Source organism: Leptodactylus fuscus, chromosome 4, assembly GCF_031893055.1.
Source record: "Leptodactylus fuscus isolate aLepFus1 chromosome 4, aLepFus1.hap2, whole genome shotgun sequence".
In the NCBI taxonomy this organism is placed as follows: Eukaryota; Metazoa; Chordata; class Amphibia; order Anura; family Leptodactylidae; genus Leptodactylus; species Leptodactylus fuscus.
Window position 1 is genome coordinate 11,095,980 of NC_134268.1, and position 17,508 is coordinate 11,113,487.

Genomic DNA, 17,508 nt, shown 5'->3' on the forward strand with positions numbered 1-17,508 from the left:
TCCCAGGTCATGTCACTCGGTTTCTAGTAATCCGGGCATTGCTCTATAGGGGGCGGCCTACCCAAAGGTGGCGCTAGAGAGGATTCTTATTCCACCAGGGAAGATTTATTATAATGCTTGAGGGTGATGAGGCCGACCTGAAAGGAGGGCCATTGCGGCAACGTTCACCCACACCGAGCCTGGCAGCCATGTTTAGGAGCCCTGTTGTGAGCGTTGGGCTGCAGAGTATTGATGGCTTTACACCACTCCAGCAGACGCTTGGCATTGTGCAGACCCCAACCCAGAAAGCCTCCAATGAGTATTTGGGCCCTGATGTTGCTGTGTCCGTGCAGTTACTGTCACCCGCTTCTCTCTGCAGCCCCTGCTGGTCCCCTTCTTTCAGCTTGTGGGGTCTTCACTTTACTCCGAGCTTTGATTCCACATCGTTCCGGCCGCAGTAAAGCCGCCCCAGGCTGACTATATGGGGCGGTGGGAACCTGTGCTGTGCCCCCTGGGGCGGTCGCCGAACTCTTCTAGTATCAGAGGCTGCAGCTGGATTGGCAGAACGCGCCAAATCCAAAAACTTTCCACATATTTTCGTCCCTGTCGTTCTCTGCCATTTTTGATTGTATGGCGCCATCTAGTGGTCAGTGTTTGTTTTTGATGTGATGTCCTGATTTTTTTTTTTTATTTTATTTTTTGGCTTTGTTTTTCCCACTTTTTACATGGTTTTCCTCTTTCTAGATTCAGCCGCAGGAAATCAGTCCGCCCCCGACCGCCAACCTGGACCGCACGAATGACAAGGTGTATGAAAACGTGACCGGTCTGGTGAAAGCTGTGATCGAAATGTCAAGTAGGATCCAGCCGGCCCCTCCCGAGGAGTATGTGCCCATGGTGAAGGTAAGGAGGTCATAGGTCGGGAGGGGAGGGGTGTAGTCCGCCAGAGGAGCCACCTGATTGGGGCCCTGATGCCGGCTCGGAGCTGTCGGGAGGAAAAGGAAAAAAAGTGTCACAATTTTTTGTACAAAAACTTCCCCAGCGAGACCCAATAACCTCACCTTGTGCCCCTTTGATGCTCCGCAGGGGGTCGGTTTAGCCTTGAGGACGTTACTGGCGACTGTCGATGAGACCATTCCTGTTCTTCCAGCCAGCACACACCGAGAGGTAAGTCCGGGCGGGGGAGGGGGGGGGCTTACTGGTGGGTTTGGGGGCCTCAGTGTGTGCTTTTGTTTTTCTATGGGGGGGGGGGGGGGGGGGTAATTGACATGTACACAAATAGACAAGACAGGAAGAAATGTGACCAGGGCCGACCTATATCAGTGTGATTTACAATGAGAATGACTTCGGTCCTTAAAGGGATTGTCCAGGCTGAAACGTTTCATGGCGTCTCCTCTGATGAGCTGTACGGAGCCGCCCCCTGTATAGCAACCGGAGCGCCATCGCTGCAGAGGAATCGGATCTATACAGCTGATCAGTCCAGGTCCCGCCTGGTCCTGACATTAGACATTCTGGGACATATTTCTTTGTGTCGTTCCTCTTTTATTCCTCCTGGAAACGCATCACTAAATTGACACCTGGGCACTGCCATTCTCCTTGTTCCTAAATACTCTGACACATTAACCCAGACCATGCCCAATCCGTGCCAATCTATTTAAACATTTCCAGGAGGAATAACAGAGGAACAGTATATAAAAAATACCTTAGAATTATCTTTTACTACAAGTCTGGAGAGGAGACGGGATTTGTTTTTTAATGGCCAAAATTGAATTTTTTTTCCTATTTTTTAAATTGATTTTTAATACAGATGAATTATTTTTTTCTTTATTTTTTTGTAGATTGAGATGGCGCAGAAGTTGCTGAATTCGGATCTGGCGGAGCTGATCAATAAGATGAAACTGGCGCAGCAGTACGTGATGACCAGTCTGCAGCAGGAGTACAAGAAGCAGATGCTGACCGCCGCGCACGCCCTGGCCGTGGACGCCAAGAACTTACTCGATGTCATTGACCAAGCCCGACTGAAAATGATCGGACAGTCGAGGCCGCACTAAAAAATGTCCAAGACCCAGACTCGTCTCTTATTCCTGTCCGAAGTGTTTTCCTTTTGGGATTACGTGTAGCCTTCCACCAGCGATTCTGGTCATCAGCGGGCCACAACCCCCTCCAGCGCTGACCGGCGGCGACAAGCGGCCGCCATGTCCAGCTCCACCCTTACACCCTAAAAAAAAAAAAATTAAAAAACCTACAAAGTTTGACGCAGCTGACCAAGGCCCCAGCGTGTCCGTCATCGGGATGGGAGGACGTTGGTGGATGGAGAAGAAGATGGAGGCCGGGGGGGCAGCGCGACGAAGAGCGAGGCTCTGCGATACCAAGTATCAGGGGTGGGGGGCACCAGAGAGCACACAGCAAGCCGCGTGGATCCTGACGCCTGGTGCGAGCGGAAGCTTTGTCGTCCTCACTTTTTGATTGTTTTTAGTTCCGATAAGTCGCAATAGGCTACGAATCTACGGAGAGACTCCGCGCGGAGCGCCACAGTTTTATTTCTTTTTTTATTTTCCGGATGTGTAAAAGTGAGAATTGTTGTAATTTTTTTAAAAATTTTTTCTTTCACCCATGGAATAAAGTGCCAGGTATAAAGCTCGCTGCTGAACGGAGGACGAGACCCAGAGCCCTTATATATAGCCCGTGTTTTATATTAAATCTATATAATTTATAAAGAAATCTTAAGGCCGCGCTAACACTCCCCCCATGCTTTCTCCGCGCTCACCGCCGTCCGCACCTGTTTTCATTGCATTTTTTTTTTTTACAATTTTTTTTAAATAATTTTTTTGGGTGTTTTTTTTTTTTGTTTTTAATTTCTCACCTTTTTAGTACCCAAATAAATTATGAAACCATTTCTAATTATTTTCATTTAACCCTTTCATTCCTCCCACCTTGGGCTTGTCGGGAGGGAGGGGCAGATAAATTATTCTCAGGAAGAATATAAAGACCTTGTACAGATTCTTAGCTCTATGACCGAGGGATTCGCCCGACGCTCCTATTTATCAATCACCGCAGCAAAGTTGGACTTTTTTTTTTAATTGTTTTTTTTTCTTCCAAGTCTTTGTGGACGACTGAGCAGACAGAACGTTCTACGTATAAAGATCTTACTGTTATTAAAGGATTTCAATATGACGACCCCGAGGATGAGATTATTACTGGAGTGTATGACAGAGATGTATTATGTGAATATCTGTATTTGGGAGGGGGTTGCATTTTACAGATTCCTTTTTATTCTGCAGTGACCGGTGGTTGCTCTGAGATCTCGCGGCGTCAGCGAATGTTTTACTATTTGTTTCTATCAGGATAAAACAAAAAAAAGTAGACTCCGTCGCCCTGAACTGCTGCCGACACCTGGAACATCCCTTTAAGGCTGAGGCCGTAGCAGACTTTTGCTGCGGTTATTGGGGTGAAGGTAGATGGACACACAGAGGAACGGCCCATAGATTTCACATTTTGTTTGAAGCCTCTTGGCTTAAAAAAAAATGTAAAAAAAAAATTCTGCACTGCCTTATAGGGACAAAAAATAAAAAGGTCTGTGAGTGCTATTAATGGGTTAATAAGTGCACCCATATAACTGTAGCAGTGCTTTGAGTGATTTCTGGGCATCTCCGGGAGCTCCCGGTATCTTCTGCATTGGTTTACTCGGTGTGGCTTCCTGTTCTTTTATCCTCCAACTACCATGACAAATTAGTTTTTCACTCAAGATTCCCCTCCCCATCATACTTACCTGTCCTGGAGGCCAGAAGACATCAGAGAAGAGGCGCTAGCCCCCTTCCCCTGAAGGAAGTGATGCTTCATGCCCACAACATCCGGACAGCTCAGCTTGATGGGGTTGGGGGTTATTGGTCACGTAAGGGCCCAGTGCTCTGGGCAAATAGACATTTTTGATATAGCGGGGAAGGGTGTTTAGCTTTAGTGTAGCCCAGGCAGCTCCTGGATTACTGATGAGTTCTTGTCAGGTGCAGACAGCGCCGTTCTGTGTAGTGGCCACATCAGGTACTGCACATGGAGATGCTGTGATGTTTGTAGGATGGTTTTCCTACTATAGGGTTCGGCCTCAGCTGTATTACGGCTCTGTGTTGTATGGACATGTGTGATAGTCGTGCGCCTGTAGACGGATGCAGGCCATGATGGTATGCAGTGGTGGGTGCGGGGCAATTATGGAATGATTTGAAAGCTTGCAAGGTTTTAACAGGCTCGAGGTAGGAAGGGGGGGCACTACTGGCCATGATGCTGCACAGGAGCCCCTGTAAATTTGCATCATCTGCATATAAGTCTGAGCTAAATCTACATTGCTAAATTACAGCCCCTCCACGTTCATGTGAGCAGGACTGCACAGGCGCTGCCGCATCAGACAAAACCTCTCAGATGCATGAATCTGCCTCATGTGAACAAACCTGAACCCTGCTGGCAGCATTTCTATAGGACTGTCTGCCTGAGACCTTCACTCCATTACTATTAGGACTTGCTACAGCGCCATCTTCAGGACATCATGGTGTATTAAGATATGGGGGAGGGGTCCCACTTTTACCATATTTTATTTTTCAGCACTGGGTCATTACTTGTAAGAAGATAAGGCCTGTGGGATATGGGGGAGGGGAGAAGAGGAAGGGCATATGAGCACGGCCTGAACCTACCTGCAGGGGGCAGTCACTACAGAACTGTGGCATGTGCTGATCCCTATAGTAGTGTGTACAAGTCCTTGTTCACACACTGCACAGCTGGTTAAAGGATTTTGTAGGCAACTTAGGAGCAATACAAAGACACGGAGCAGAATACTGATAACTGTGTGTGGATAAGGCTCAGACATCAGGATCTGACCAGCACTGCCCTTATCTCCTGGAGCTGGACTGCTGGATTCTGTGTCACATCTATATCTCGTGCGCTGTATGTGAGGAGACTCTTACAGAAAATAGGAAGTCTCAGCATAATTTGGCTTAGTGGTCAGAGTCAATGTTTATATATATATATATATATATATATATATATATATATATATAGTGAATAAAGATGTGCGAGTACTGCCAGCCAATCCAAACAGCACGCTCGCATAGAAATGAATGGACGAAGCCGGCACGCGGGGGGGTTAAGCAGCCGGCCGCCGTCAAAGCGGAAGTACCAGGTGCATCCATTCATTTCTATGGAGCGTGCGGTTCGGATTGGCTGATCCCAACAGTACTCGCTCATCTCCAATAGTGAACATGAAAAAAAAAAAAATTTTACAGCAATTCTTTAAAAAAAAAAATGTTGACAAATCTGTTAAAGTGTCATTTTCTGGCAAAATTGCCTTTAAAGCAAGAAATTCCATTAAAATAAATAAATGACCCCTGACCTTACACAACCGCAGTTGTTGGATCTCCTCTAACTAACAATCATGTCTATGCTGTAAACCACACCGAAGCTGATGTGAGAGAGAAGAGCGGCATCTGCTGCCAGGAGGAACAACTGAGTATATGCACTGGAGTCTTGTAATAAGCTAAGAAGGGTGGTGTTGGTGCTGATCCGCCTGCTCCCGTGTCTCGGCTCTTCTACATCGCTGCATATGCGCAGCCTACTCAGTTGTATGTACATCTCTGCATATGGAGAGCGTACTCAGCTGTGTTACAGCGCTGCCTAAGCTCTGCTACAAATCACAAGAAAGGTATGACACTTTAGCTCACCATAAAGATGTTACTTCTTGTGGGGCGCACGATCACTATTCCTCTGGCCTTTAAGAGGTGATTTCATGTGAAGACTTTTCTCAAAAAATAAAGTTGATCCGCACCTCTTCTGAATAAAATGTAACTTTTAATCATATGCTTAAAAGAACCGAAGTTCACATACAAGAAGTGAGCAGTAGGAAAAACATAGGTGATTTTAAAACAAAGGTGTGTTGTAAAATCACCTATATGTTTTTAGTACTGCTCACTTTTTGCATGTGAACTTTGGTTCTTTTAAGCATATGGATTAAAAGTTACATTTTATTCAGAAGAGGTGCGGATCAACTTTATTTTTTGAGATAAGCTCTGCTACATCTGGCTATTTGGATTAGAGGGGTGTTCTTATGTCAGTGTCTGAGCAGCTTCTGTGTTGGAAACAGCTGAACAGATGTTGCAGAAATTTGCCAGAGTTCGATCCGCCTGCTCCCGCGTCTCAGCTCTGCTACATCGCTGCATATGCGTAGGATACCCAGCTGTATGTACATGTTTGCATATGGAGAGTCTATAATGCTGCCTAAAATCTGCTACATCAGGCGATTGTGATTACAGGGGTTTGGTTATGTGACTGTGTGAAGCTTCTGTGTTACAAAGAGCTGAATGGATGTTGCTGAAATGTGCCAAAGTTCTCCCCCATCAGAGGCAGAACAACACATCCCCTGTAGTACTCACTGAAGCTCTACACCCGATATAGTCCTCTTGTCCCCACACACATCCTGCATGTTCTGTAGTCACCTGATCTTCCATGAGACTCCATTTTCTTCAGCTTTCACACTCTCCAGCTTCATCCTATATAACCCCACCCACAAAATAGCATGTAGCTCCACCCACTGCCGAGCATGATCCTATCCGAGAATGGCTCAAGGACCTGTGGTGATGTCATCACAGGTCCTTTAGTGTTGTGTGAACCTAAATTCCTTCACTGCGGTCGTGTAGTGACGTCATTTACCGGGATAAAAAGTAGCCTATGTTTTAATCGGGATTCCGATCTATGTGTGTGGCAAATTTCATGTAAATCTGTTCAGCCGTTTTTGCGTGATTGAGGAACAAACATCCAAACATATATAGTTAGTAAGTATAGCAAGTATAAGTATAGTATTAGTAGGAAGGATGAGAAGTAGGATAGGATAGATTACTATTGGGGTGTTCCAGAGTTTGCTGTGACACTACTGACCATGAGTGAGCCACATGGAGCCCGTCAGGCCTATACAGGCCCAGGATGTTATAGGTGCCATGATTGGCTCAGCCGGAGGCTGGATGGGCTATTCCCAAGTGGCCATGACATGCCACAAATGCAGAAAGAGTGTCCTAGAGGAGGGGCCTGCTGCCATCTTGAGAACAGGTAGTCTGGATCTGTTCACTTATGCAAGAGTGAAATAGCAATGTGTGCGCTCGGCTCTTACTTCACTGTGACCCAGATTTAAAAACCCCAAATATCCAGATGTGACTACTGGTCATTATATATATATATATATATATATATATATATATATATATATATATATATATATATATATATTATAATATACAGGAGCATATACACTGGGCATTATCTGTACCTGCAGGGTCTGTGCCCCCCACCATGCTATACACAGCCTGTACCTCAGTTTGCATGTTAGGCCCACTCGCCACAGCTGCTGCATTACCCTCAGGAAGACACAGGAGGCGCTGACGCTTAGATGGATTCTCTTTATTACAAGTCCTCTTACAAAATAGTTTAGTCAAAAAGACCGAAGCCCATGTCATCATCGGACTCCTCGGACTCTTCCTTCTTCTCTTCCTCCTTTTTCTTCTCTTCAGCTGCAAAAGACAAAGGATTAGTCAGTAAGTGCGAAGAATCCGCGACGGACCAGTCACCCTGCACATACCCCTCGCAGTCACTGGCCGGCAGCTCGCCGGCTGTACTCAGGACACATGCAGAGTCCGTGGTCAGTGACTACACGTCTATAGTCTACAGCACATGTGGCAAGAATTACTATCAAACTCCACTCATTGAGGCCAGGCGGCCCCTTGTGGTGTTAGCGAAAAATCTGCCGTGTTACTCTAGCACACTCCGACACCCCGAGCTCATCGACCAATCAGGCCTCAGCTCGGAGCTTTAATTGTGTGCAGGACAAACAACAACAACAACAACCTGGGAAAGCTGGGTGACAATCAACATGGCTGCCGTAATACAGAAATGGTCCCCTAATTAAGGGATCCCCAACAAGACTGAGACAAAATTACTGGTCAGGAAAGCTGGGTGGCAATCCGTGGCTGATATTCTGTGCCATATACTATCTGTTGCTAACTGATCAGTTGCTAGGAAAGCTGGGTGATAACCCAGTAGTCTCTGGTATTAGACGCCCGCTCACCACCAGGGGATGAATCTATTGGTTAGGAATACAGTCTATGGCCACGGGAGGCGCCGTTTGTTATTTCAGGAGACATGATACAAGATGCATTACCTGGAGCAGCTCCACCAGCAGCGGGGGCAGCACCGCCAGCGGCAGCAGGAGCGGGGGCTCCACCGCCAGCACCGACGTTACAGATCAGGCTGCCAATGCTGACACTGTTGAGAGCCTGAGGAAAGAGAGAGAGAAGTAGTCAGCGACCAAGTACTAGAGCCAGTGAGATGAGACGCCCCTTTAAGGGCTTGTCCCAGCACATCAAGATCATCTTCCATGAACAGCGCCACACCTGATCTTAGGTTGGGTCCAACATTGCAGCTCAGTGACAGCGTATTGAATGAAACTGCAATACTACCCACAGACAGGTGTGGCGCTACTTCATGGACAACCTCAATGTTACAAGGCGTCATTACATGTATCATCACACCCACCATCTTCATACGTGTTCACATGTGGCAAGAATTACTATCAAACTCCACTCATTGAGGCCAGGCGGCCCCTTGTGGTGTTAGCGAAAAATCTGCCGTGTTACTCTAGCACACTCCGACACCCCGAGCTCATCGACCAATCAGGCCTCAGCTCGGAGCTTTAATTGTGTGCAGCGCTACGGTATAGGCAGGCAATATCACTGGAGAACTTACCTTGGCGAAGAGGCTTGGCCAGAAAGGCTCCACGCTGACTCCAGCCGCCTTGATCAGGGCGAAGATCTTGTCTTCCTGCAGAGAGAAGAGGGGGCTAGTGAGCTAGTGTTTGCAGGTATCAGCCAGGACGCGTCCACCAGTGCCGGGGGCTGCAGCCAGGACACGTCCACCAGTGCCAGGGGCTGCAGCCAGGACGCGTCCACCAGTGCCAGGGGCTGCAGCCAGGACGCGTCCACCAGTGCCGGGGGCTGCAGCCAGGACGCGTCCACCAGTGCCGGGGGCTGCAGCCAGGACGCGTCCACCAGTGCCGGGGGCTGCAGCCAGGACACGTCCACCAGTGCCGGGGGCTGCAGCCAGGACGCGTCCACCAGTGCCAGGGGCTGCAGCCAGGACGCGTCCACCAGTGCCGGGGGCTGCAGCCAGGACGCGTCCACCAGTGCCGGGGGCTGCAGCCAGGACGCGTCCACCAGTGCCGGGGGCTGCAGCCAGGACGCGTCCACCAGTGCCGGGGGCTGCAGCCAGGACGCGTCCACCAGTGCCGGGGGCTGCAGCCAGGACGCGTCCACCAGTGCCGGGGGCTGCAGCCAGGACGCGTCCACCAGTGCCGGGGGCTGCAGCCAGGACGCGTCCACCAGTGCCGGGGGCTGCAGCCAGGACGCGTCCACCAGTGCCGGGGGCTGCAGCCAGGACGCGTCCACCAGTGCCGGGGGCTGCAGCCAGGACGCGTCCACCAGTGCCGGGGGCTGCAGCCAGGACGCGTCCACCAGTGCCGGGGGCTGCAGCCAGGACACAGAGGCTTATTCTCGCTGCTTACTGGCCCTTCATTAGATTTCCCCATTATTACAGATCCATTCACCCATTTTTAGGGCCCCGTACACACAGCCACCTTTGTTTATGGTTCCGGGTCACAGGACTGATCCCTAAAACATGGAACAGGTTGTATTCTTGCCCTTTCTTGGGCCATCTGATGTTCCCCACAGACCTGCCTACAACCTGTCATGTGCTCGGGGCCCCTTTGCTCTGCAGACAGTTTTTAGCGATGCGCTGATGCTTACAGTGACAACCCAGGGATCAGGCCTTGTTCACACACAGCAGCCCCATGTTCCGATGAGAATAGAGTGTCAGCTCCTGCGGTCAGTGACATGTGGCCATATCCAGTCAGTAGGCCCGGCCCAGTTACTATAACACGACCCAATGACCAATCAGGCCTCAGCTTGGAGCTTTATCTCCAGGGGTCACGACTGCCAACAATCAGCACATGTCATTAAACACGTTGTATCAGGACACTGGGAAAGCTGGGTGACTCACCCTGGAGAGAGAATGGCACAGAAAGCGTCCGAACTGATCAGCACTCGGGTTACATCAGCTCATGGAAAAGCTGGGTGACTCACCATGGGTACTGTAATGGACTGACCACAGACTCAGCTTTCCCAGACCCCAGAGATGCAAAACTGACTAATTATATAGAGACAGGTAGAGCAGGATGGGGAGGAGGGATCACACAGATCTCCGCCAGCCATCACCGGACTCACTGCTCACAGCTGAGGATCTGTCACAACCGCAGCACAGAGCAGGCCTAAGACTACAACTACTACCAAAGTAACAAAACCTCAGCTGTGATCAGTTACAGAAGAGACCGGGAGTAGTAATCCTACAGACAGACCACGTGACCACCAGGACTGCTGGGCTGGGACTTGTAGTCCCACCACTGAGGTAAACAGACGTCACATGACCAGGCCGTGCCGGACTCGTACACACAGCCACACCAGACCCCGCTCGGCAGGCTACGATACCCTCACAGGGATTAGATACATCCTCTGCCGCCGCCGCCATGTTTCCCTACCCCGCCCCTTCAGGCCTCCTCACCGTGATTGTGATCTCGTCATCATGGAGGATGAGAGCGGAGTAAATACAGGCGAGCTCGGAGACGGAGGCCATGGCTGAGATGAGTGGGCGCTCGTGTGGAGGCGGATGGCTGAGTTACAGGGTGCTAGTCGCCGGATGGACACCAGGCCTTAGCTTCAGCTGAAGAACCGAGCACCTTATACCGCTGCCGTCACTGAGGCAAAGAGGAAGGGGAGGGGCCGCGCATGCGCTTATATAGGCAGCGCCAGAGGCGGGAAAAGACCGGCCGTGGGTTTTTTTTAAGCAACTTTATTGACAAACAACGATCAACATTATCAAATACATTTGTTGCAGCAGAATCAGATGTGCGATACAGCCAGATGTATCTAATCCTGTCCTGTGCGATACAGCCAGATGTATCTAATCCTGTCCTGTGCGATACAGCCAGATGTATCTAATCCTGTCCTGTGCGATACAGCCAGATGTATCTAATCCTGTCCTGTGCGATACAGCCAGATGTATCTAATCCTGTCCTGTGCGATACAGCCAGATGTATCTAATCCTGTCCTGTGCGATACAGCCAGATGTATCTAATCCTGTCCTGTGCGATACAGCCAGATGTATCTAATCCTGTCCTGTGCGATACAGCCAGATGTATCTAATCCTGTCCTGTGTGATACAGCCAGATGTATCTAATCCTGTCCTGTGTGATACAGCCAGATGTATCTAATCCTGTCCTGTGTGATACAACGAGATGTATCTAATCCTGTCCTGTGTGATACAGTGAGATGTATCTAATCCTGTCCTGTGTGATACAGTGAGATGTATCTAATCCTGTCCTGTGTGATATAGCCGGATGTATCTCATCCTGTTGCATGTGACACCGCCTGGTCTATACTGTTCCTCTTCATATGTCCCCAGTATATTGTCCCCCTTCATCTGCCAATGTTTAATATAAAGCACACTCACCGCCTCGCTCCCCTGCTGCGCACTCTGCAGTCTCCTGTCCCGCCAGCTGCAGGCGCAATACGAGTGACATCATCACATCAGTAACCCTATAGTGTTTGGCACAAAATAACACAAATCATCTCTCACTTATTGAGGAGACAAATTTATGTCGCACGGTGAGAAGTTACGACATGTGACATAAATTCATGTTTTACACTTGTTCTATTTGTACAAGAAAATCTGCAACATCTTTGTTCTTTTCTGTTTCATAAAAGTGTCACAAAGTGAAACTCACCTAAACCGTGCCCGTTATAAGCCACGCCCATTATACACCACGCCCATTATACAACACGCCCGTTACACGCCACACCCATTATAGGGCACATTTTTCACCTGTATCAAACCTGTCATATTTCTCTGTTCTCTCCAGCACACGCATAAATAGGTCGCATATGGCAAGCACCAGAAATTTTGGTGCAAATGTAGACAGTAAAGGGTCAGACTCCTAGTGATAAATATGTCCCAATATCCAAAAAAAAAAACATAAAGAAAAAAAAAAAAAAAACCTACTTAGGCCCAGTTCACATCATGCATTCAGGGACCCCCCAAACAGAAACCTAATCCACATTTAAAAAGTGTTTGCTTTCGGAACCTCGTGGACCCCATAGACCCCATGTAATAGGGGTCTGTGCGGTTTCTGTTGGTAGCGCTTTTTCTCTACATTTTTCATTCAGGAACGCAGATGTGAACCGAGCCAAAGCCTCCACCAGATCTAACAGCAGTGACCTCACTTACCCCCCACCAGCTCTAATAGCAGTGACCTCACTTACCCCCCACCAGCTCTAATAGCAGTGACCTCACTTACCCCCCACCAGATCTAACAGCAGTGACCTCACTTACCCCCAACCAGATCTAACAGCAGTGACCTCACTTACCCCCCACCAGCTCTAATAGCAGTGACCTCACTTACCCCCCACCAGCTCTAATAGCAGTGACCTCACTTACCCCCAACCAGATCTAACAGCAGTGACCTCACTTACCCCCCACCAGCTCTAATAGCAGTGACCTCACTTACCCCCCACCAGATCTAATAGCAGTGACCTCACTTACCCCCCACCAGATCTAACAGCAGTGACCTCACTTACCCCCCACCAGCTCTAATAGCAGTGACCTCACTTACCCCCCACCAGCTCTAATAGCAGTGACCTCACTTACCCCCCACCAGATCTAACAGCAGTGACCTCACTTACCCCCCACCAGATCTAACAGCAGTGACCTCACTTACCCTCCGCCAGATCTAACAGCAGTGACCTCACTTACCCCCCACCAGATCTAATAGCAGTGACCTCACTTACCCTCCGCCAGATGATGGCAGCTGTATATGATACTAATATAACACCCGCTCACACCCCCACAATACTTAGGGAGCAGCAGTCCAAATGTATGCAGATAAAACTCCTACAAGATCCTGTCTCATGATAATGTGAGGGACACAGCACCACAATAAAGCCAGTTGGTTGTGCCCCTTACTATTACAACTGCCCAGCACCCCCATATGTGCACCCCACTAGCATCAGCACCCTGCAAAATGAATAGGGCCTGGAGGAAATCATTACACTTCATACAAACTCCATGTCTTATGGTTTTGATACCCGATCCTCTCCGGGCTCACAGATACCCCTCCGCAGTCTGAGTAAAGACAATCCTAGAGCACACGCTCTGAAGCCTGCACAACCGGCTACCTTCTCTCTGCTCTGCATACTTGGCTACCTCCTCCCTGATCTGAGCCCTGCATACCTGGCTCCTTCCTTCCCGTTCTGATCCCAGCAAACCCGGCTACCTCCTTCTTGCTCTGAGCCCAGCACACCTGGCTACCTCCTCCCTGCTCTGAGCCCTGCACACCTGGCTACCTCCACCCTGATCTGAGCCCTGCACACCTGGCTACCTCCACCCTGATCTGAGCCCTGCACACCTGGCTACCTCCACCCTGATCTGAGCCCTGCACACCCAGCTACCTCCTCCCTGATCTGAGCCCTGCACACCCAGCCACCTCCTCCCTGTACTGAGACCTGCATACCTGGCTCCTTCCTTCCAGTTCTGAGCCCAGCAAACCCGGCTACCTCCTTCTTGCTCTGAGCCCAGCACACCTGGCTACCTCCTCCCTGCTCTGAGCCCAGCACATCTGGCTACCTCCTCCCTGCTCTGAGCCCTGCACACCTGGCTACCTCCTCCCTGTACTGAGACCTGCATACCTGGCTCCTTCCTTCCAGTTCTGAGCCCAGCAAACCCGGCTACCTCCTCCCTGCTCTGAGCCCTGCACACCTGGCTACCTCCACCCTGATCTGAGCCCTGCACACCCGGCTACCTCCTCCCTGCTCTGAGCCCTGCACACCTGGCTACCTCCACCCTGATCTGAGCCCTGCACACCCGGCTACCTCCTCCCTGCTCTGAGCCCTGCACACCTGGCTACCTCCACCCTGATCTGAGCCCTGCACACCCGGCTACCTCCTCCCTGTACTGAGACCTGCACACCCGGCCACCTCCTCCCTGTACTGAGACCTGCATACCTGGCTACCTCCTCCTTGCTCTGAGCCCTGGGCACCCGGCTATCGCTTTCCTGCTCTGAGCCCTGCACTTATGGCTACCTCCCCCCTGTTCTGGGTTCTCTTCCTGAGCACTGACAGATCCACACTCAGAACCCCCAGTGCTTTGAAGTCCAGAGACTCCACCCTGACAGTCATGTTCTCTCCAGCACTATCTGCTATCTATGAGATTCCCAAAGGATTCCTCAATTCCCCTTTCTCCTCCTCATTTTAGGACACCTCTAATTCTGGTACAAGGTTACACACGTCACCCTGTCCTCCCTCCCAGGCACACTCCCCCCTTGGGCCTTTGCCCATTACCTTATGTATTCGTGTGGGTGATGGAGATACATTGGGCGCATACACAGAAATCATTCCCCAACTATCCATCCACAGGTAATCCCTCTGACACTTGTCTGGTCCCGTTACTCGCGCCCCAGTCCATATGAACCTCGTCCACAGGTAGTCCTGGATGGTCTCAGAGTCCATCACTTTTGGCCGAACCAGAGAACAACTTGCACCTGAGCCACTTAGTACCTGCATGAATGTACATCCCACCCCCATAGGCTGCATGTGGTGTAGCAAGTCTTCTATCAGTGAAGAACATCATTCTGGGTGGGGTACATGACACCACTGCCCCTCCCTCTGGGCAAGTAGACCTTACATGGCCCATCTTGTTACACCCAAAACATTTGCACCAATCCCTCTTAGATGGGATCCCCCCAGAAATATTCTCACCTGGCTTAGAGGCTGCGGTGACTTCCTGGCCTGCTTCTTCTTCCAGCTTAGGGACCTCTGTAGTGTTGTTCCAGCCTTGCCTTCTGCTGTCCTGTTGGCCCTCTGCCACTTCTTTCTCAGCTTGATGATATTGGAGGATCAGCTGTAGGCGCGCGCTAGAGTCACTGGGCTCCAGCTGTTGTAAGTCCATTTATCCCCAGAGTACTAGGGCTGCTCGTGCCCCCAGGGGAAGTTACCTCTAGAACAGGGACAACTGCTGGAGTTTCTGCAATGATGATGGCTTTTTGCCCCAGCACTTCAAGATGTTGCACCAAGTTCTGCTCCACCAGCGCAGAGATCAGCAGGTCTTTGGTCTTGTCAGCTGTTTAGGTGCGTCCTAGCTCTGCCTTTTGTATAAGGTTGTCATATCTAATAGCAGACTATGCCAAACAATAGATAAGAAAGTTCTGTCTCCTTAGTACAGGGTCCCCACGAAGCTACACAGGTTCTTCCCACAGGTTTCCCTGATGTGCTGCAGATGTGGGCAAACGGAGGGAGACATGCTCCGTGTCTTCTGGTCCTGTCCAGCATTGTCCTTGTTTTGGGATGGTGTTAAACGGATCATTTTGCAATGAACTTTCTCTCCTCATCACTTAGGCCTGGCGTTGTTTCTTCTCAATCACTGTGAGTCATCGGTGAAAGTTTACAAGCGCTCCCTGCTCTGATTTTTGGTCCTTGCTGCCCCTTGCTTGCATTCCGCTCTTCTGGAGGCGAGTTGTTCCTCCTCCTCTGTCCCTCTGGATTTTGAAGGTCAATGAGATCATGCGCATGGAGAATCTTTCCTGCATGGCACAACTGAAGCCTACACTAAGACCTGGTTTTATTGGTTTGAGTTCCAACGCTCCGGGGAGTATCGAATGCTCCTGGGCTCTGGACCTCCCTGTGCTCTGCTCGTGGTTGCTGCGTGCGGGTGCACTCTTGCTCCCACTGTTTTGTTGCCTTCTGTTCTCTGGTATCGGACTTCTGGCCTCCCTCTCTTCCAGGTGTTTAACGTCTTAATTTTCCTTCCCCCTCTTCCCTCACTCCTATCATGACTGGACCTCTCCCAGGATTCCCTGGGGGTCCGAGTTGTTGTTGTTGCTTCTTCTATTATGTTTTATTTGAATGTTTGTACTTGTGTTTTTCCTTTCCATGTTTCTTTGTGTTACTGGCCTATTTCAGGCCTTGTTGTACTTAAAACTTGCAATAAAAATTTGAATTGAAAAAAAAAAAAAATAGCAAAGAAAAACTGAGAAGCAAAACTGTTTGCAAGTGCAAAATTCTCTATTAATAACAAAAAATAAAATGATCCCACCGCTTCCACCAATTTGACATGTACAGATTGTCCTAGCACGTGACGCGGCTGTCAGGGGTCAATCGCACACATCACAGTCTACCAACCGCTAAATACATGTCCTATTGAATTCAGAACCAGGATCAATAGGAATCCCAGAGAAGCAAAGGGTTCAGTGCTATCTATCTATCTCCGCTCCTTCTGCCCCCGGCCCACCCTTAATACATGCTTTACCTATAAAATGCATCCTGCAACTTCTTGTAAACCGCTTCAGGGGGGGCAGGTTATTTATATAAGGGGTCATTAGGGACGCAGTATTTATGTCAGGGGGAATCAGGGGCATAATTAATTTAATTAAGGTGACACTTGTGCTTTATTAAGACTAAGGCCCCACATAGCGGATCGCAGCAAAAAAAGCACTGCAGGAAAAACCGCCACAGTAACGCATTGTGGTTTGTCCTACCTCGTTTCCTCAGGAGTCCCGCAGAGTTTTCCTCTATAGATTTCTGCTCCCATTATACCTATAGGGAAACCACCAGCGTTCAGTAGGTATATTTCACATGCTACGATTTACAAAACCGCTACAGTTTTGGAAGTCGCAATGTGTTTGCTATGTGCTATGTACAGCCGGTATAACCTGGGTATATACTGTATATAATTATATATGTACGGCTGGTATAACCAGGGTATCTCCTGTCTATAATTCTATATGTACAGCCGGTATAACCTGGGTATCTCCTGTCTATAATTCTATATGTACAGCCGGTATAACCTGGGTATCTCCTGTCTATAATTCTATATGTACAGCCGGTATAACCTGGGTATCCACTGTCTATAATTCTATATGTACAGCCGGTATAACCTGGGTATCCACTGTATATAATTCTATATGTACAGCCGGTATAACCTGGGTATATACTGTATATAATTCTATATGTACAGCCGGTATAACCTGGGTATCTCCTGTCTATAATTCTATATGTACAGCCGGTATAACCTGGGTATCTCCTGTCTATAATTCTATATGTACAGCCGGTATAACCTGGGTATCTCCTGTCTATAATTCTATATGTACAGCCGGTATAACCTGGGTATCCACTGTCTATAATTCTATATGTACAGCCGGTATAATCTGGGTATCCACTGTCTATAATTCTATATGTACAGCCGGTATAACCTGGGTATATACTGTATATAATTCTATATGTACAGCCGGTATAACCTGGGTATCCACTGTATATAATTCTATATGTACAGCCGGTATAACCTGGGTATATACTGTATATAATTCTATATGTACAGCCGGTATAACCTGGGTATCCACTGTATATAATTCTA

The 17,508-nt window shown here is 49.1% G+C and overlaps 2 protein-coding genes, 1 long non-coding RNA gene and 2 other non-coding genes across 36 annotated transcripts in view; 1 reads left to right on the plus strand and 4 right to left on the minus strand.

The window, feature by feature from the left end:
* Positions 1-2,578, plus strand: part of PTK2 (protein tyrosine kinase 2) — a 161,894-nt gene extending 159,316 nt beyond the window's left edge. For all 30 annotated transcript variants that reach the window (XM_075270076.1, XM_075270078.1, XM_075270077.1 and 27 more), the window contains 3 exons: positions 724-879; positions 1,063-1,143; positions 1,815-2,578. In XM_075270076.1, coding sequence (XP_075126177.1) covers positions 724-879; positions 1,063-1,143; positions 1,815-2,027 — 450 coding nt within the window. In that variant the 3' untranslated portion in view covers positions 2,028-2,578. The remainder of the gene's footprint in view (positions 1-723; positions 880-1,062; positions 1,144-1,814) is intronic.
* A 4,811-nt stretch (positions 2,579-7,389) lies between these two features.
* On the minus strand, positions 7,390-10,823 carry LOC142200041 (large ribosomal subunit protein P1-like). The gene is made up of 4 exons (XM_075270047.1): positions 10,612-10,823; positions 8,746-8,820; positions 8,162-8,276; positions 7,390-7,514 (listed from the first exon to the last, which is right to left on the minus strand). The coding sequence occupies exons 1-4, from the start codon at positions 10,681-10,683 to the stop codon at positions 7,432-7,434; spliced, it is 345 nt and encodes a 114-aa protein (XP_075126148.1). The 5' UTR covers positions 10,684-10,823; the 3' UTR covers positions 7,390-7,431.
* Positions 7,673-7,827, minus strand: LOC142201705 (small nucleolar RNA SNORA62/SNORA6 family). The gene has a single exon (XR_012715611.1). It is a non-coding gene; the product is annotated as a small nucleolar RNA SNORA62/SNORA6 family (small nucleolar RNA).
* Positions 8,553-8,707, minus strand: LOC142201706 (small nucleolar RNA SNORA62/SNORA6 family). The gene has a single exon (XR_012715612.1). It is a non-coding gene; the product is annotated as a small nucleolar RNA SNORA62/SNORA6 family (small nucleolar RNA).
* A 2,551-nt stretch (positions 10,824-13,374) lies between the features above and the next one.
* LOC142201237 (uncharacterized) lies at positions 13,375-14,131 on the minus strand. 3 transcript variants are annotated; one of them, XR_012715489.1, is made up of 4 exons: positions 14,098-14,131; positions 13,834-14,027; positions 13,729-13,763; positions 13,375-13,518 (listed from the first exon to the last, which is right to left on the minus strand). It is a non-coding gene; the product is annotated as an uncharacterized LOC142201237 (long non-coding RNA). The 3 variants fall into 3 exon arrangements; XR_012715488.1 differs by lacking the exon at positions 14,098-14,131 and having other exon boundaries at positions 13,834-14,074; XR_012715490.1 differs by lacking the exon at positions 14,098-14,131 and having other exon boundaries at positions 13,378-13,475; positions 13,686-13,763; positions 13,834-14,072.
* Between the last annotated feature and the right edge of the window lie 3,377 nt (positions 14,132-17,508).